General features: G+C 44.7%; 1 protein-coding gene across 1 annotated transcript in view; it reads right to left on the bottom strand.

The window, feature by feature from the left end:
• The window catches only part of LOC306800757 (uncharacterized protein), a gene marked incomplete at both ends in the record, with an annotated part of 109,005 nt that overhangs the window by 16,434 nt on the left and 72,548 nt on the right, over window positions 1–20,023 (bottom strand). The window contains 18 exons of the mRNA XM_079303085.1: window positions 3,948–3,983; window positions 4,409–4,480; window positions 6,566–6,637; window positions 6,756–6,812; window positions 9,461–9,496; window positions 10,293–10,328; window positions 11,344–11,388; window positions 12,766–12,825; window positions 13,102–13,137; window positions 13,286–13,357; window positions 13,914–14,039; window positions 14,935–14,994; window positions 15,305–15,340; window positions 15,925–15,960; window positions 16,516–16,560; window positions 17,085–17,129; window positions 17,830–17,865; window positions 18,645–18,848. Coding sequence (XP_079159211.1) covers window positions 3,948–3,983; window positions 4,409–4,480; window positions 6,566–6,637; window positions 6,756–6,812; window positions 9,461–9,496; window positions 10,293–10,328; window positions 11,344–11,388; window positions 12,766–12,825; window positions 13,102–13,137; window positions 13,286–13,357; window positions 13,914–14,039; window positions 14,935–14,994; window positions 15,305–15,340; window positions 15,925–15,960; window positions 16,516–16,560; window positions 17,085–17,129; window positions 17,830–17,865; window positions 18,645–18,848 — 1,110 coding nt within the window. The remainder of the gene's footprint in view (window positions 1–3,947; window positions 3,984–4,408; window positions 4,481–6,565; window positions 6,638–6,755; window positions 6,813–9,460; window positions 9,497–10,292; window positions 10,329–11,343; window positions 11,389–12,765; window positions 12,826–13,101; window positions 13,138–13,285; window positions 13,358–13,913; window positions 14,040–14,934; window positions 14,995–15,304; window positions 15,341–15,924; window positions 15,961–16,515; window positions 16,561–17,084; window positions 17,130–17,829; window positions 17,866–18,644; window positions 18,849–20,023) is intronic.

The following is a 20,023-nucleotide window of genomic DNA, read 5'->3' as shown; positions in this document are numbered from 1 at the left end:
TTTAAATTTAATTTTTTTTCCAAGGTTGCCACAGTCTGCTCATCCATCCTGGCCAATTTTGATGGCATTTTCCAGCACCTGGAAGTGAAGAAAAATTTGATTTATCCCCCTTTGAGCCCCTCATCTCTCTCAGGGGAGAATGAATTGGCTGCTTGAGCAAATCAGAAGCTGAACAAGTGGAATTCTCTGCTTGGAATTTGTTTGCTGTGGTTGTTAGAGGGAAAAATATCATTAAAAATAAAATACAGATTTAAAAAAAATCAGATTTGTGTGGCAGGGACTCCCTGGATCAGGGAAAATCCATGTTCCTCCATATTCCAGACACTATCAGACACAAATATCTCTTTATTGGTGACTGTTTATTGACACAATCAATAGAAAATTCCATTTGGGGATGTAAATAAACCATAAAAGCCTGGGAATGTCTCTGTTTGGAGGGTAATAAACCATTTGTGTGCTGGTTAAATCCCACAAATCCAGGACACCTTCAAGTGCCTGGAGCTGGGATCAGACCAGGGATGGCTCAAAAAAAACCCCTTCTTTTTGTGCACTAAAAACCAACCTGACATTAATTAGAGTTCTCCTAATTAGCTCTAATATTTCTCAAAATTATCCCAAATATCTCCAGTGCCTGGTTTTTAATGGTTCCTGTCCAATTCATCTTCTGCTTTCCATGGGATCCTTCTGGTCCTGAGAGGATTCCAAATGGTTTTAGGAAAAGTTAAACTCACTTAAGGATCTGCTGAAGGAAAGTTGGTCTAAGCCTGGTCTAATTAGTCCAGGCAACAAAAATAAGATTTAGACCTGAGTTTTATCTCTCCATAAGTGTTTTTCTGCTTGTCCTGGGGTAAAGAGGTTTTGGAATATGGTTTAAAATTGGGATTGGACATGGCCTGGAGGGGAAGAAGGATCGTGGAGGTGATGCTTTCCCAGGACAGGGAAAAGATGGGATAGGAGGAATTAAAAGAAAGGAAAAAAAAAAAAAAAAAAAAAAAAAAAAAAAAAAAAAAAAAAAAAAAAAAGGAAAAAGAAAAAAGAAAAGAAAAAAAAAGAAAAAAGAAAAAAGGAAAAAAGGAGGAAAAATAAAAAAAAACACAGAAAAAAGGAGTAAAAAAAGAAAAAGAGAAAAACAGAAAAAAGGTGTGGAAAAAAGAAAAAAGAGAAAATATATATTAAAGAAAAAGAGAAAAAGAGAAAAAAGAAAAAAAAAGAAAAGAAAGAAAGAAAAAAAAAAGAGAAAAAAAATATAAAAAAATAGAAAAACAAAGAAAAAAGAGAAAAAAGAAAAAAAAAAAAGAAGAAAAAAAGAGAAAATAAATAAATAAATAAATAAATAAATATGTATGTATGTACATATATATATACATAAATAAAAGCGCAAGAAAGCCAAAATAGAAATTCGTTCCCTCGGATTTCCATCCCGGCGTCGTGCCAGGGAAATCAAGGCTGGCCGATAATCGGCCGTAAATTAAAATTTAAATGGCATTTTAAAGGCAATTACTGCGGGAATACTGGAAGCGGCTCTGGTTCGTCGGATTTGGGATTAAAACGTTGCTGGAATTTAACTTCGAACGCAGAGAGGCTGAGTCACCAACCCTGTGACGCAGAAAAAAACTTGGATTTTGCTTCCAGGCAAAAAAAAAAATAAATAAAATAAAATTCCAGCGGAGGAGGAATGAGCTGGGAAAGGTTGGAATCCATCGGGATGATCCCCCGAAAGGATGGAGCCCTTTGAAGCCACGCACATCAAAAAAAAACGGAGGATGAACTTCCCAAAATTCTCATTTTAAAAGGTTTTTTCCACCTCCCGCTGCTGCCGCTCCTCAATATTTGATGGGATGATGCAAATGGAATTTCCACCTCGCAGCTCCGGTGGTTTTTATTCAGTTTTTTATCCATTGCCTGCTGGGTTTGGGGGGAATGGGTTTGGGCGGGATTGTTTGCTGCAGTTTTGAGTTCTTTTTTTAAAAAAAAAAAGTAAAAATTGGTGTTTGGGATGTTTGATTTAGTGGAAAATTCCCCTTGGAACGGGGTTTGGAATGAGAGGATTTGGGAGGGAATGAACCCGCAGCATTTTTAGAATTCTGTGTGATCCCAGTTTTCCTGGGAAACTTAATAATAATTTTTATAATAATATAATAATAAACTTAATAATATTTTTTTAAAATAATAATTATCAATAAACTCAAATTCCTGATTATAAATCATCCCCATTCCCGCTGAACTCCGAGTCTGGTGCGCTCCAAACTCCAGGGATTCAAAATCCCTGGAAAAACAAAAACAGGGAGCAAGAAATGGGAGAAAAAGAGCATTAAAAAAAAAAAAAAAATCAGAGTTTTGGGGAGAACAACGGGTTAATCCGTTGTTATTTCAATGCACAGTCACAGGGAATAAAGAAGATGAGTTAATGGGAATAACGAGCGGCAATTTCAACATAAAAGAAGGAAGGAACAGCAAAACAAAAAGCTTTTAGAAAAGAGGAGAAAAGAGGAGGAGGCGCCTGGAATATCAAAAACTGAACCCGATTGTGAAGTCAAGAGGATCCAAAGAAATTTTCCGAGGGATAATTGCGGGGAGAAGACACAAAATAATGTCAGCTCGGTTGGGAATTTCCAGAAAATCGGGATGAGGGCGCTGAAATCACCGCCGGGGAATTCTGCAGGAGCAGCGATCGCTGACAATTTGTGGGAATAAAAAACGGGATTACAGGGGAATGAAGGAAAATGAGGAAAGGTTTGGTGTTGGATCCAGGCAGGATGGGAGCTCAGGAAAAGGGGGAAGAGGATTTAGGGGATGATGGATAGTTTGGGAATAACTCAGGGAGGGATAATTAAAGTGGGAGCGTTTAGGAGATAAAGAGAGTTTAATTCCCATCAAGATCATCCCTGAATGGATGGGAATGATGGGGGAGAATTCCCTAAATCTTCCCATAAAACCATTGGGAAGTGAACCTGGCAGAGGTGGGATGAATTCTAGAATTTATCATTATTATTTATCAATTTCCAGCAGCATCCCAGCTGGGATCTGGCTTTTTGGGAATGTGGTAAAAGATCAAATCTCAATTTTCTGCACCAGGATATTTCCAAAAGGAAGATCCCTTTGCTTTGCTCAGATGGTGGCTGGCAGGACACCACTTTGGGGGGTTATTACCCCAAAATCCAGGGAAAAAATGGGATGTGGGATCCCTTTGCACTCAGGAAACTTTGCTTTGTTCCTGGATGGATTCACCCCGTGGGTTCTACAAAACAATTCCATAAAAATCCTCAATCCAACACCTGATCCCAGGCCTGGCAGCACATTCCAACCTCGAGGCTTTGGCAAAGTGCTCAGAAGGTTGTTTATAATAATTATTAATAATATTAATAATTAATAAAACAATTAATTGGTTGAGGGAGCAATTCCCATTCTGCCTTCCAGGCCTGTCAATAATTCCACCAGGAATCAATGGGGATTTATTTACTTGGACAACCTTGGAAATTTGGAATTTGGGCCTTTAATTGAAGGGTTGGGCTCAATGATCCTGGTGGGTCCTTTCCAGCTCCAAATATTCCATGATTCTGAGAGGAATCCAGAGGCATTAAATGTGTTTTTCTTGTGTTCCTTAATGTAAAATGGTGGAATCACAGAATCAGGGAATGGTTTGGGTGGGAAGCTCATCCAGTTCCAATCCCATGGACAGGGACACCTCCCACTGTCCCAAATTGCTCCAAGCCCCATCCAACCTGGCCTTGGGCACTTCTGGTGATGGAGCATCCATAATTTTTCTGGGAATTCTGTGCCAGGGCCTCCCCATCCTCACAGAGAGGAATTTCTCCTAGAATTTCTCCAAACCTTTGATATCTATGTGGTTTTCCAGCAAAACCTCTTGGAACAAGTTCCCATGGGCTCTTCCCACCCCTTCCCACATTCCAGGATTTGGAAAGACAGAAAAACATTTTCCAACTCACAGAAGATCCTGGTGAACTTGGTTCTCCTGGCTCTCCCTGCAAGGAAAATGGGGATGAGTTACCTGGGGAAGAGCTGAGACCCCTCTGGAAAATGGGAATGCTGTAGGAATTCTGGAAAATGGGACAAGGAGAGCTTTAAGCAGCTCCCTACAGCAGCATATCCCAAATATCCCAGCTGGATTCCACTGGTTCTAACTGGAGTTTGGAGAACATCTCACAGCTCCCTCCTGGAATATTGACATTCCAATAACACCCAACTGGTGATTCCAACCTTGAAAAACTCCCAGAGTGTTCTGCTCCTTTAAAATCTTTAGGGTTTTCCTGGAAAAATCCAGCTGCTCCTGCTTTTCCAGACCCTCAATCAATCCAATCAGCAATTTTAGGAAGGGAATGAGGGATTATATTAAAAAAATCAGGATGGGATTTTGCACCTCAATCCTGGCCTCAAGTTTGGAGCTCACCTTTTGTCCCACGGGTCCTCTGCTCCCAAAAAGTCCCATCATTCCCTTGGATCCAGCTTCTCCTTTGATCCCCTAAAATTAAATTTAAATTATTTAATTATTAAATCCATTTTCAGCACCCACTCTGTGGAATTTATCCAGGGCAAAACCCATGGAGATGACAAAGATGAGCAAAAGCAGCATTTCCATATCAAAATTTCATCCTGGGGGTTGAAAAAAAAGTCACCAGTGCCAGGATTTGGCAGGAATCTCTGGGAATTGTTATGGAAAATATTCCTTGCCTGGTGGTGAGGATTGAAGGAAAACAAGGAAGGGGGTTTTGGATCAAATCTATGCCAAAAATCCAGGAGAAGATCCTGCTGGGGCTGGAGATTCTACTCTCCAAAGTCATCCAGGTATTTATCCAAGAGGAAATATTTGTATGTGATTTTATGGAATTTTTGTGAATAATTTTTCATGGATAATTTTTTTTTTTCTGGAATGTTTTTTAGGGGAATATTTTTGATGTATTATTTTTATGGAGTATTTTTTAAGGAGTATTTAATGGAGTATTTGTAATGGATTTTTAAAATGGATTTTTAATGGAGTCTTTTTAATGGATTATATTTTAATGGAGTATTTTTAATGGATTTTTTTAATGAAGTATTTTTTATGGACTATTTTTAATAGATTTTTTTAAATGGAGTATTTTTAATGGATTATTTTAAATGGATTTTTAATGGAGTCTTTTTAATGGGTTATTTCCTATGGAGTATTTTCTATGGAGCATTTTCTTATGGAGTATTTTTAATGGGTTATTTTTATGGAGTATTTTTAATGATTTTTTTTAATGGAGTATTTTTAATAGGTTACATTTTTATGTGGTATTTTTAATGGAGTATTTGTAATGGATTATTTCTTATGGAGTATTTTTTGTGGAGCATTTTCTTACGGAGTATTTTTAATGGGTTATTCTTTATAGAGTATTTTAAATGAATTTTTTAAATGGAGTATTTTTAATGGAGTATTTTTAATGGATTTTTTATGGATAATTTTTTAATGGGTTATATTTTATGGAGTATTTGAAATGGGTTATTTCTTATGGAGTATTTTTAATGGAGTATTTTTAATGGGTTATATTTTATGGGGTATTTTTTATGGAGTATTTGTAATGGGTTATTTCTTATGGAGTATTTTTTCTGGAGCATTTTCTTATGGAGTATTTTTAATGGGTTATTTTTTAATAGATTTTTTAAATGGAGTATTTTTTCATGGAGTATTTTTTATGGCATTTTTTTCACCTGAGTCCAATCTGACAAATAAAATACATAAAATTTTATCTGACTTTAAAACACAGGAAGCTTCTCTCAAAGGGAGAACCTCCAAGAGTTTCCTTCTCTTTGGGAACCTGAGCAACAGGATCAGGAAAGAGCAGGATCTGCCCCTTTCCCAAGGTTCATGCCCACCTTGGATCAGGCAATTCCCACCTGGATCCAGCTTCCCATGGGAATTAACAGGAGCTGGATGTGTCACTGCTGCTGCAGGAACCTGAATTGATTCAGCCCTGGGTCAGGCTGGTGAGGCCAAAGCCATTTCCATTTCCCTGAGATGGAAATTGGGATGAGTAGGGCACGGAGATGGGAGCTGTGACTCAGCTGGGAGTGGGAGAATTCCGTGATTCCTCCCAGGAAAAGGGGGCCTGGGATGAGCTCTGGGGGAGCAGAGGGAGAGGGAGGAGCTCTGCCAGCACCCAGAGGACACAAGAGGGACATGGGAGCCAAATGAGCCTTGCCAGGAGAATTCCAGAGGCTCCAGAGCAGGGAGAGCTCCTGGAGGGAGAGGGGGGTGTGGGAATGGCATGGTGGCATTTCCCAGTGGGACACCTGAGGAATGGGATGTGCTTGGTGTCCCCAAGCCCCTGCCCAGCCTTTCCTCTCCCTGCCCTCCTCTCCCTGGGTGTGGCTGTGAGAATCCTGGAATGTTTTTGGGTGGAGGTGACTTTGAAGATCACCCAGTTCCAATCCCAGCCCTGGGACACCTTCCACCATCCCAGGCTGCTCCAAGCTTCATCCAACCCAGCCTTGGACACTTCCAGGGATCCAGGGGCATCTGTAATTTTTCTGGGAATTCCATTCACCACCCTCAGTCCCTTCCTCACAGGGTTTGGGAAGTTCCCACCTTTTCTCCTACAGGTCCATCCTCTCCCTTCTCGCCTTTGTCTCCATCAAAACCTGGCAGGCCCTGCTCACCCTGAAAGGAAAACCAGGAATTGGTGGATCTGAGTTCTTCCACCTCTCCTGGAAGGATCCAGCTGGATCCAAGGGCTGATCCCGAGCAGGGAAGGGGAAGTTTGGAAAGTCAAACTTACAGGATCTCCTTTGGTGCCTTTGTAGCCCTGGGGTCCAAAAATAGTCATGGATTCACCCTGGAGAAAGGGGAGACAGGGAAAGGGATTCACTGGGAGCTCATGGATCCCACTGGGAATGCAGTGATTAAGAACAACATTAATTGTTAGGGTTAATTACCCTTAATTAAAAGAGACACTTCTTGGAGGTGTCCAGAAAACTCCAAATCCTGAGTTTTCCCAGTGACCTCCTGTTCCTAAAAACGCTGGAGTTATCCCAGTGCAGCTCTTCTGGATGGAAAAGGACAATGGGATCATTCCCTGATGCCATGGTACCAGTGCTGGGACAGATTCCATGATGGAAAAGGACAGTGGGATCATTCCCTGATGCCATGGTGCCAGTGCTGGGACAGATTCCATGATGGAAAAGGACAATGGGATCATTCTCTGACCCCAGGCTGCCCATGCTGGGACAGATTCCATGATGGAAAAGGACAATGGGATCATTCCCTGACCCCAGACTGCCAGTGCTGGGACAGATTCCATGATGGAAAAGGACAGTGGGATCATTCCCTGATGCCATGGTGCCACTGCTGGGACAGATTCCATGATGGAAAAGGACAATGGGATCATTCCCTGATGCCATGGTGCCAGTGCTGGGACAGATTCCATGATGGAAAAGGACAATGGGATCGTTCCCTGATGCCATGGTACCAGTGCTGGGACAGATTCCATGATGGAAAAGGACAATGGGATCATTCCCTGATGCCATGGTGCCCATGCTGGGACAGATTCCATGATGGAAAAGGACAGTGGGATCATTCCCTGATGCCATGGTGCCAGTGCTGGGACAGATTCCATGATGGAAAAGGACAATGGGATCAATCCCTGATGCCATGGTGCCTCTGCTGGGACAGATTCCATGATGGAAAAGGACAATGGGATCATTCCCTGACCCCAGGCTGCCCATGCTGGGACAGATTCCATGATGGAAAAAGACAGTGGGATCATTCCCTGACCCCAGACTGCCAGTGCTGGGACAGATTCCATGATGGAAAAGGACAGTGGGATCATTCCCTGACCCCAGGCTGCCAGTGCTGGGACAGATTCCATGATGGAAAAGGACAATGGGATCATTCCCTGACCCTAGGCTGCCCATGCTGGGACAGATTCCATGATGGAAAAGGACAATGGGATCATTCCAGGAGTGCCACTGTGGCTTTGTCACTCAGTTGTTGGGATTCCCAGCTTTTCCCAGCTGTTGGAAGTGGCAGGATAAGGGATGGAGCTGTCCATGGTGTCCTGGTTTATGGATCCTTGGAGCTGAGCAATGGGAGGGGCACTGGGGTCACCAGTGGGGGTCACTTTTGGGGGGTGACACCCCCAAAGTGTCACCCCTGGGAACCCCATGGACACATCTGTGCTGAGCTCCTCAGAGAGTGGAATCCAGGCTTTTCCAAGGAATGTCTCTGCTCTGGAGAAGGGATGGCTGTGTCTCCAAAGGGATGAGGCAGCTGGAAAAAAATTCCCTTCGCTCAACTCCCTTCAGTGCAAATATTCTGAAATATCCTGATTTTATATGTGTTTTTTATATATATATGCTGATCTTTCCTATCTGAAATATCCTGATCTATCCTGATGATACTCTGCAAATATCCCTGATCTGGGTGATTTGGCCTGGCTGGGGTATTACCAACACCACACCTGCCAATATTCCCAAAAATCCCCCAAAAAATTTTGGACTCTGTCCAGCCCTCACTACAGGACCAAATTCTGGTTTCATGCACATTCCTGCCTCCCTGCTCTCTAACAGAGGCAAGATGGGGGCTCAACAAATTTGGGAAATAAAAGAGATACTAAAAATCCTACCCTGGGATTCATGGAGTTATTCCCACATGGATCCAGGGAGAACGAGATGGAAAATTAAGCAGCAATAATCAACTGGCACAAACCCAGATTTTCCCTCCTGCTCCTCCTTTATCTCTGATTCCACCTTATCTTTTGTAAAGGCATCCTTTGGAAAACTGCATCCCACATTCCTTCGGCTCGGGAGGAGTCCCGAGTCCTCCTCACGAAGCAAATTAAGAATTGATTGTTCTCCATTCCAGAGGAGCTTCCTGGGAGACAAATGGGCCTTAATCACCCGACAGTGCGTGACTCAAGGGCGGCATCATCTCCGAGCTTTTTCCAAACCTCATTTTCCAACCAGCCATTCCGGCCAGGAAGGAACTTAACAAAACGCCGGGCACGAGTTCAGCCGTTTCTGAGCATTTTCCAGGAGCACTTGAGGAGTTATTTTCCCATTACCTGTCAGGAGCCAGCTCGGGCTGGTGGAAATTAAGGTTGGCTTTGGGGTCAGCTGCTTCATTCTAAAAATCAGGGGGAATTTTCTTCCTCTCTTAATTCAGGATTTTTGTGCCCTAGCAAATCGTTCCTAAAATTACTTTTTTTTTTTTTTTTCGTCTTTTTGTCTTTTTTTTTTTTTTTCCTGCTTTGTAGGATCCCATCAAATCCATTCCCACAAACTCAGCTCTGGGAGATGTTTCCAGTGCAAGGATGGAATAAAAAAAATTGATTTAAGTTGGTGGATACCCCCCAAAAAAGAGGGGGAGAATCCAGGTGTTGTCTCCTTTTCATTTCCTAGGCACCACAAGGAGAGGATGGATCCAGACTTTTCTTGGAGCCACACAGTGAAAGGAAAACCCCCAAAAAATCTGGAATATTCTTACTCGTTCTCCCTTTGGTCCCAGAAGTCCCCGATCACCCTAAAAACAGAAAAAAAAAAAAAGAAAATAAAAAGGTGAATTATTCCCTTTTTATTCCCTCTCGTGTTGCTCATGCCATTTATTCCCACTCCAAGCCACTAAAACCCAAAATCAGATCCTCTGGACACTCTGGAAAACCCTCACCATGAAATGTGGAAACCCCAAATTCATGGCATTAAATAATAAAATCCCATAGGGCTGAGGTGGTTTTCCTGACCTGTGGAATCACTGCTGGATTCCCCATCCCAATGGGATTCAGCATCCAGAAAATGAAGGATTCCCCAAATTTCTCCCTCAAATCTTTTAATGGAATCTGAATGGAATAGGAGATGGAGTGCAGAGATCCAGGGGCTCTCCCAGTGCATTCCCAGGAAATTCTGGGATGATTCCCAAAGGCTGATCCAGGGTTCTCCCAGTCTAAATCCAGGAGATTTTGGGATATTCTCAAAGCCTGATCCAGAGGTTTCTCATTTTATTCCCAGGAGATTCTGGGATTATTCCCAAAGGCTGATCCAGGCTTCTCCCAGTCCATTCCCAGGAAATTCTGAGTTTATTCCCAAAGCCTGATCCAGGGGCTCTCCCAATCTAAATCCAGGAAATTCTGGGATTATTCCCAAAGGCTGATCCAGGTTTCTCCAAGTCTAAATCCAGGAGATTTTGGGATTATTCCCACTGGTTTAAAAGGACAGCTGCTCCCACAACACCATGTGGAGAAGGGTTGTAGAAATAAAATAAGAATTTTAGAGATAAGAGTTGCAGAGATAAAATAAGAGTTGTAGATAAAATCAGTTCTTACTCTTTGGCCTTTCACACCTGGGAAGCCTTTTGGACCCTGGAAAAACACATTAAAAACTTGTGAGGATCCACAATAATAGGAAAAAGTGGGAAAGTTGGGAAAGAGCAGCCTCCATCCCAAGGCAGAGCTGATTCCAGGGATGGGTTCCAGCATGGAAAAACCATTGGAAGAATCCCACCTCCAGGATTTCCTGGAGGGAGGATAAATTCAGCCCAATTCCCTCATTTCGACAATGCCACTGGGATTTTTGGACTCTCAACAACAAGGAAGAACTGGCTTGCTCCAAGAGGTTCCTCCAAGGTGGAGGTGGATCCTTGATGGGGATCTCCAGATTCCTTGGAGGCCAAGCCAGGATGGGAAACACATTTGGAGGGGTCAAAAGCCATTGTGGTCACCTCTGTTTGCTAAATTCTTGGGAATGTGCAGGAAGAAGGGAATTTCCATCTGCAGGGACACAAGGTGCTCCAAGCCTCATCCAACCCGGCCTTGGACATTTCCAGGCATCCAGGGGCAGCCACAGTTTTTCTTGGAATTCTGTGCCAGGGTCTCACCACCCTCACAGGAAAGAGTTTCTTCCCAATATCCCATTTATCCCTGCCCTATTCCAGTTTAAAGCCATTTCCCCATTTCCTATTATAAAAAAAAAAAAAAAAAAAAAAAAAAAAAAGCTCTTCCTTTCATTCCATAAAAAATAGCAGCCTAATAAATAATAATTATTAAATAATAAGGAGTTTATCCAAATTCCAGCTGTCATTTGTGTGTGTCGTTCCCCCCCCCCCCCCCCTCAGCCCCTTCCAGGGGAACAAGGGCCTGAAATTCCTGAAATTCCCATAGACCTGCCAACAGCAGGGAGGGACTGATATTCCAAGAGAGCTTCTAAACCTTGGGATGAGCCACCAAATGGACAAGGACAGTAAAGAATTTATGGGATTTCCACTCCCTCACCCCACTGGAATTGCCAAATCTCCATTTCCCACTGGAAGAATCCTGTTTGGTTTCCCTGGTGGCTGATGGGGGTTTTGTGGAATCTGTGGTTTTCCAGAACACTCACCATCATTCCAGGGGGACCCCGCACTCCCACGATGCCCTCGTCACCCTGGGGGATGCAGAGGGACAGGGGTGACAATGAGGAGTGAAGAAAAGGGGGAATCCCAAACCCACAAAGCATCCTGCTGGGAAAGGGGTAGCAGAATTCCCTGTGCCCCCAAAGGCCCAACCCTTTATCTCTGTGTACGGTTGATGTGTGTTCTGTCCCAGCTGGGGCAGTGCCCCTGATCTCCTGGCACACATTATCTGCTCATGGGCATCTTTAAACCAGCTGGGCAATCATCTTTATCTTCCCACAGCCCATCCTCCCTCCAGGAGATATCTCCTGTTCATGGCCACTGAGTCCCAGGGCATGGCTGATAAAATTCCATCATCCCACTGGGAGATGCTCCAGCCAGGGCAGGAGCCAAGCCTTTCCTAGCCAGAGAAAAACTGACATTTGGGACACCAAGGCACCTTCTTCCCACTGCATTCCAGAGGAAAACCAGAGCCTTGCACATCATCCCTGGAGCTTCAGAGGAAACTGCACCTTCTCCAGGAGCACTGCTCCAGCTGAGCCACATCTGCCCCTGCAGGAGGATGCAGCACCATGGAATGGGACTGTGCCACCACCCTGACTGACTGACTGTGCCAGCTTGGATTCTGACTCTGGCAGGGTTGGGATTGTTCTGTGTAATACTGCATTGCTATTGGAATTGTCCTAGCAAAGAACTGTTATTCCTAATTCCCATATCTTTGCCTAAGAGCCACTCAATTTCAAAATTATAATAATAATTTGGAGGAGGGGGGCTTTACATTATTAATTTCAAGTAGAAGTTTCCTGCCTTGTCCTTCCAACCAGGACATCCCTCCATCAAGATTTTGGTACCAGATGTTTTTATGGATTGGGATGAAAGAGCTGGAGGGTCCATGAAGGTCTTTTATGATATCCTTCAGCTCATCCTACAGGACCTGCCTTTAAACCTCAGGAATTGCCCAAATTCCAAATAACTGGTCTCCAAAAAATTCCAAATTTAGGTCTCCCATATGAAGCCAAGGCAACCTGAGATCCTGAGATTTAACTTCAGGCCAGAGTCAGAAGAGCAGAAATATTATTCCATCCTTTCCTTTGGATAATGAAGCTCCAGCAGGGTTTACCCACAGCTGTTGATGACATTTTCAGGGAGTGTTTTTTGGAGATTGGGCCATAAAATCCTGATTTATTTGTGGGACAGCCACAGGAGCAGCAAATTTAAACACGGCCTCCAATTCTGATTCCATCTTTGCCAGAAGCAGACCAAAACTTCTCAGGGATAGGAGGAAAAGGGAATTTTGCTGCCTTTAGGAATTTCTGGGATGGGTGGGAGGGAGGTGATGGATCAAGCTGCCTCCAAAGGGGGCTGGAAGCTGCAGGAATAAAGCCTGGAATATTTATGTATGGACCTACCCTGGGGCCAGGGAATCCATGGGGACCTCTGGGGCCAGCAGCTCCAACTCCAGCTTCTCCCTGGAAAGCAGAGAATTCCAGAGGTGTCACTCAGAGCAGGGAAACCCCAGCACACAATGATGAGTTTGTCAGGATTGAAGTCCCAGGAAGACTCAATTCCATGGATTTTCTGCTGTTCTCCCTGGAGAGTGGTCCAGTAACCATGGGAGGAAGGGAGTGAGGGTGGAATGGGATGAAGTAGGATGGGGTCAGGGATGAGGAGCAAGGGATTTGCCCATTTTCGCACTCCCATCCCAGGATTTCTGCTCATGACTTTCCTGGGAAGGTGGCACTGACCTTGTTGCCTTTGGGTCCAGGTGTCCCAGGAATTCCCTGTAGGACAAGGAGAACAAAATAAAAAGCAGGATTTGCTTTGGAAGTGCTCAGTGCTCTCCTACCCCAACATTCCCAGAGGATCAAAGCCCATCCAGCCCAGACCCTTCATCCATCTCTCCCAAAAGGCACAGGGAATCAAATCCACCTCTTTTCCTGGGGATCCTGATGGTCCCACAGACCCAGGAAATCCACTCCGGCCTCTCCTCCCACGTTCTCCCTGGAAAACAAAACCCTGTGAGAGGAAAACACATGGATGGGACAGGTCCTGATTTCCCTGACCCAGATAAAACTGGTGATCCCAGTGCCAGGAATTTCCTCGTGGAAAGGGTGGCATAGGAAGGGGCTGCCCTTGGGAGGTGTCCAAGGAATTCCTGGATGTGGCACTCCCTGGGGATTTGGCACAGCTTGGACTCCATCACCTTGGAGGGCTTTCCCAACCCCAGTGATCCTGTGATTCCTCCCTTTTTTCCAGGGATTAATGACCCCAAAATTCCAGCTGCCATCCCCATGCCCCACTCCTTCCCAGTCCTCTGGTCACACCATCAAATTCCCTGTAAGAACAACTTACTAAGATCCAGTTTTCTTTTGGAACCTGAGGATCATCCCATCATTCTAACCATTCCCAGTACCTTCCCTTTCCCAACTGGGGATTTGTTCCCACTTTACTGGCTCAGGGAAACCTGGAGCTGTGGGGGTTTGACCCACCTGGCATGGACAGCTTGCCCACTGTGGTCACCTTGAGGTGACAAACACCACCCAGGGCGTCCCCTCACCTTCTGTCCTGGAATTCCAGGCACACCTGGAGCCCCTCTGTCCCCCTGGGATCCAGGAGTGCCGGGGTTGCCACGAATTCCTTGGATGCCCTGAGCTCCTGGAGGTCCTGGAGCCCCTGGCTCGCCCTGGTGAGGGAATCACAAGGAATTGGGATATTGGGGACACTGCTGAAGGCCCAGGCAGATTTTAGCCAGGCATTTTCTCAGGTTCTGAGCTCTTTTTCTCTTTCTGAGAGGATTTTCCCCAGGCTGAGACAGTTTCTCAGCTCTGGTCTGAGCCTTTCCCAGGATAATTGCTTTCTTGTAAATAGAAAAGAATTAATAAGCAGAGATTAGCACCTGGTGTTGACTGAGGGACAGTTCATGATGTACATGACAGGAGATGTTTTCTCACAATGAGGTTTGTAAACCACTCTATAAATATGGTTCAGTTTTTCAATTAAATGCTTCTTTCCCCTAAGAAAAAGTCAGTAATTATTATCCTCCTCTCTCACTCCAAATTACAGTAGGACACTGGGTGGGATTTGCTGGAAAAAGTCTGGGATGTCCCCATGAATTCCCATGACCACAGCAAGGAATTTGGGACACCTGATCCATGAGGAGATGGAGAAATTGTGACTGAACTTTGGGATGTCTTTTCTTCCCAAGTTTTGGTGCCATGGAAAGGATAGAGTTTTAGTTCCTGACCTGCGGTGAATTCAAACATCCCAAGGATCTCTGGAATCATTCCTGCTGAGCCCACAATTCCCTGGATTTTTTTTTTTTTTTTTTTCCCCATCCTGAGGATGTCCCTGCTGTTTGCAGAGAGGTCATCCCAAACCTTTCTATGAATCCATATTTATCCTCAGGATCTCCCTTTGGAGGACACAGAGCATTCCCTCCATCCCAAATCCTCCTCCTGCCTTTCCAGGATGATTTTGCTGCTTTCTCTTCCATGCTCCACACCCAGCAGTGGAAAACCAGGATGACAAAGAGGAAAAACCCAGGGAAAAACAAAAATCCAAACAAGATCCAACTTTACCTTAAACCCAGGTGGGCCAGCCTGGCCAATGGGACCTCTGAACCCAATTCCTGGTTCTCCCTGTGAAAGGAAAAGTCAGGAAAAATCAAGAATTCTCCTTCCAGTGCAAAACAAGCCCAGGGAGGGTTTGATTTGTGCTGCTCCAGCTGAAATCCCAGAGCTGATCCCATTCCAAGGGTTCCTACAGAGCCCTGATCTCCTCTGGGTGATCTGAGCTGGAGGGACAAAGCTACTGGGAATCAGATTTGGAAAAACTTTGGAATATTCCTGGGAATTGTATCCCAGGATTCTGGAAGATTCCTGGACACTGATTCCAAGATGGGAAAAGGAGGAAAAGTCACCCCTGGCTGGCTCCAACTTTTTCCTTTACCTTCTGACCTTCTTCCCCTCTGTCTCCTTTGATGCCCTGGGAAATAAAGAGAGAATTCCCAGGTCATGGAATTGTCACACCCCTGAGCAAGAGATTTCCAGGGATTCTCTGGAATTTCAGGGAATCATCTGGGAAAACACCCAAATTCCATGGAATTCAGTGATGGGATGAGAGAGGACATCAAATGCCCCTCTCAGGTTGTTGTCAGGGTGAGTGACATCAATCTCTAGTTCAATTATTTGGATTTTTGGCTAATTTTAATGCAGTAGCTTTAAAATAATTAATTAAAAAATTTAAACACCAAAATAATTAATTTAAATTGATTTAATTCCTTTGGTATCATACACTGTTTTGTCCCATCCTGGGACCTTCAGCTTCTCCATAATAAATAATCCCGATGAAGATATTTTTGTCAAATTATTAATTAATAACAAACAATTTTTATATCAATATTTTTGGTTTGCCATCATCAATCCTACTGAACAAAGGTTTATCCACAGCTCTGTAATTCCTTACATTTAATCCATGGATATTCCAGGTTTGGGATTGGATCCAGCCCCACCCAGGCTGCTCTTGGAGGAAATTCCCAAATAAATTTTGGAGCTGATTCCAGCACTCACCTTCTCTCCAGGTTCTCCCACGTCCCCAGGCTGTCCCTGCAAGACAAAATTCCCTTTTCAGCCACTTCTCCTCCCTCTTTTCTCCCAGGATTCCACCCAAAATTCCCCATAGGATTCTGCCTTTTACCAACCCTCCCTTTCTCCCAAAATTCCATGTCCCACCCTCCTGGATCTTCCAACTTCTCCCTATAAATTTTCACTGCCTAAAGTATCCATGAAATGAGTTTTTTTGGTGGCATTTTTTTCCCATCCCTATCCTCATGCCAGGGCTGGATTTTTCTTGTTTATCCCATCTTTTAGTTCTCTTATCCAGCAGAAAAAGAAAATTGGGAAACACCCCCTTTGAATTTTCAGCATCATAGAACACAATAATTCCATCATAGAGGCTGGAAACAATCCTCAAAAATCACTAAATCCAACCTTTACATTTTGTATTTCCTCCTGAGAGTGGCAGATGTGTGGAAAAACTGCTGGAATTTGGGAACAAAACCCCCAGGAAGGCTCAGAGATAAAGATGGGAATGTGGCAATCCCAGAATTCCAGTTTGGAATTCTGGTTTCAAAGGATCAGGCTGGAAAATCCCATCCCTACCTTTTCTCCTTTTTCTCCACGGGCTCCAGGAGCTCCCATTTCCCCCTGGAAAAAACAACCAATCCCCAAAAGAATCAATCCCAAAAAATTCATTATTCCAAGGAATTTTCCCTTCTCTTTTTGCACCTGGTGGGTGCTGCCCTCATTCCTGCTCCAGTTTTTTGGTAAATATCCATGGAGGAATCCCTGATTTCCCACAATGGATTGGGAATTATCCTGTGCAGGGAGAATGCAGAGAGAAAACCACAAATCTTGGAGCAAAGGGCAGGGATAAGTGACAAATCAATGATTTCCCCATCCCAGGATGGGGATGTTAAAGAATTCCATGAATTTGAAGGAGACAGGAGGAATCTCAAACTGATTGAGGATTCCCAAAACACAAATCCCATGTTTGGATCAGCTGTGAAAAATTTCTGGAATTCCTGCTCATCACCAATGGCAAAATTGTTGATTTCATCTTGAATTTCCTGAATTTTTCCTGTGATTCCTCAGTTTCCAAAGTGAGGCAGCTCTGGGAAAATCCTGTTATCCCAGGAATGCACAGTAAAAAGTGGGATAAGAGCACCGACCTTTGGGCCACAGGAGGAGGGATCTGCTGGGCCACCTCCCTCCTTCTGCAAGGAAAAATGCACAGGGATGGGATGGGATCCATGGGATGGGATGGGATCCATGAGATGGAATGGGATGGGATCCATGGGATGGGATCCAGGGGATGGGATGGGATCCAGGGGATGGGATCCATGGGATGGGATGAGATTTGATGGGATGGGATTTGATGGGATGGAGTGGGATGGGATGGGATCCATAGGATGGGATGAGATGGGATGGGATGGGATCCATGGGATGGGATCAGTGGGATGGGATGGGATCCATGGGATGGGATCCATGGGATGGGATGGGATCCAGGGGATAGGATGGGATTCAGGGAATGGGATGGGATGGAATACATGGGATGAGATCCATGGGATGGGATGGGATAGGATCCATTGGATGGGATGGGATTGGATAGGATCCATTGGATGGGATGGGATCAGTGGGATGGGATGGGATCAGTGGGATGGGATGGGATCCATGGGATGGGATGGGAACCAGGGGATAGGATGGGATTCAGGGAATGGGATGGGATGGAATACATGGGATGAGATCCATGGGATGAAATCCACGGGATGGGATGGGATAGGATCCATTGGATGGGATGGGATCCATGGGATGGGATAGGATCCATGGGATGGGATGGGATCCATGGGATGGGATGGGAGAAAGGAGCAGCTGCCTCCTCCCTGGGATAAGAGCAGGACAGGAGGAATTCCATACCTTAATTCTCCTTGGATGATGAGGGCCTGGATATGCCTTGGATTCAAAAAGAGGAGAGGGAAGTGTGAGGGCAGCTGGAAAAACTTTTCCTTGAGCCATGGAAAGACACCTCTGAGGAATGGGATGTGAGAATGGAAGTGGGGAATCCCAGAAGGAAACTGGGGGCTTCCAGGGATTGCCAGGATCCTTAGGAGGGTTCCTGGATGGATTTGGGATGGTCTCCAGGCTCCCAATCTGCTCCAGCCTGGATGGGATATCTGGGAGCTGCCAGGACCAAGGAATTCCTGAGCAATTCCTGAGCAATTCCAGGCTTTTGGCAATGGCACAGGTGTCCCATTTTAACCCTGGAATTTAACCCTGGAGAAGGTGTGGATGAGCTCAGCTCATTCCTCCTGGGATTTCAAAGAAATCCATTCATGGGAAAACCATCCTGCATTTTCCATTCGAAACTCCTGAGAATTGGAACATTTGCTCTTAAATTTTATTAAAAAAAAGTTTTCCCTCCATTTCTGGGATCTTGTGTTAAAGATCCCTGGAATGTCCAGGTGTGCCAGGAATAGGCAGGTTTATCACCATCCTCAAAGGGAACTATCTTTGACATTCCAAGTGGATTCCAGTTGTTCTGTTTTCCCCAAAAACCCAGATTATACTGTTCCCTCATTTCCCAGGATAAATTCATGGAGAAGGATCTGTTTGTCCACTAAAAACAGTTCCTGCAGTAGCTGTTCCCTGCTTTATTTATGGATATTTATCCCTAAAATTCCATATACATCTTTGTCCAGATGGGAAAATAGGGATCCACTTCCATCGCTCACCGTGGATCCCAACGGGAATTTCCGAGCTCCTGGAGCACCGGGGGGATGAGCTGGGGATGGAGCCTCCAGGGAAGGGGCACTGCTGGATCCTGGATCACAGGGATGGCTCTGGAATGGGATCCTCATGGGGTGTCCCTCATGCCTGGGAGATCTCCTGGATCGGTGCCTTGGCATTGCAGAACCGTTGTCAGAATTCCCATTTTCCTGTGGGAAGGGAAATATGGACAAGGAATGGTTTAAAAGCAACAGAGGAGAGAAGTGGATTGGATTGGATTGGATTGGATTGGATTGGATTGGATGGGACTGGATTGGATTGGATGGGACTGGATGGAATGGAGCTGGATTGGATGGGATTGGATTGGATTGGAGAGGAATGGATTGGATGGGATTGGATGGGACTGGATAGGAGTGGATTGGATGGGATTAGACGGGATTGGATGAGATTATATGGGATTGGATGGAATTAGATTGTATGGGATTGGATTGTATGGGATTGGATTGGATTGGATTGGATTGGATTGGATTGGATTGGATTGGAATGGATTGGATTGGATTGGATGGGATTGGATTGGATGGGATTGGATGGGATTGGATTGGATTGAATGGGATTGGAATGGATTGGATGGGATGGGATTAGATGGGATTGTACGGGATGGGATGGGACTGGATTGGATTGGATGGGATTGGATTTGATTTGATTGGATGGGATTGGATTTGATTTGATTGGATGGGATTGGATTTGATTTGATTGGATGGGATTGGATTGGGATTGGATTGGATGGGATTGGGTTGGATTGGATTGGACTGGATTGGATGGGATGGGATTATATGGGATTGTATGGGATTGAATGGGATTGGATTACATTGGAATGGATTGTATTGGATTGGATTGGATGGGATTGGGTTGGATGAAATGGGATTGGACTGGATTGGACAGGAATGGATTGGATGGGATTGGACTGGATTGGATGGGATGGGATAGGACTGGATTGGATTGGATGGGATTGGATTACATTGGATTGGATTGGATTGCATTGGATTGGATTGGATTGGATTGGATTGGATTGGATTGGATTGGATGGGATTGGGATTAGATTGGGATTAGATTGGGATGGGATTGGGATTGGATTGGGATTACATTGGAATGGATTAGATTTGATTGGATGGGATTGGATTGGACTGGATTGGAGGGACAAATTCTATACCCAGGGAATGGGGAACCCCTGGGAAAGATTTCCCATAGAAATTGTGGATCCCCCATTCCTGGAAGTGTCCAGGGTGAGGTTGGATGGGTTTGGGATGAGGTTGGAACAGCCTGGGATAGCAGAAGGTGTCCCTGCCCATGGACCTGGATGGGCTTTAGGATCCCTCCCAACCCA

The sequence above is a fragment of the Erithacus rubecula genome (assembly GCF_903797595.1).
Source record: "Erithacus rubecula genome assembly, chromosome: 4".
NCBI lineage: Eukaryota > Metazoa > Chordata > Aves > Passeriformes > Muscicapidae > Erithacus > Erithacus rubecula.
The sequence above is the reverse complement of the archived record's forward strand: the minus strand, read 5'-3'. Positions and strand labels throughout refer to the sequence as shown.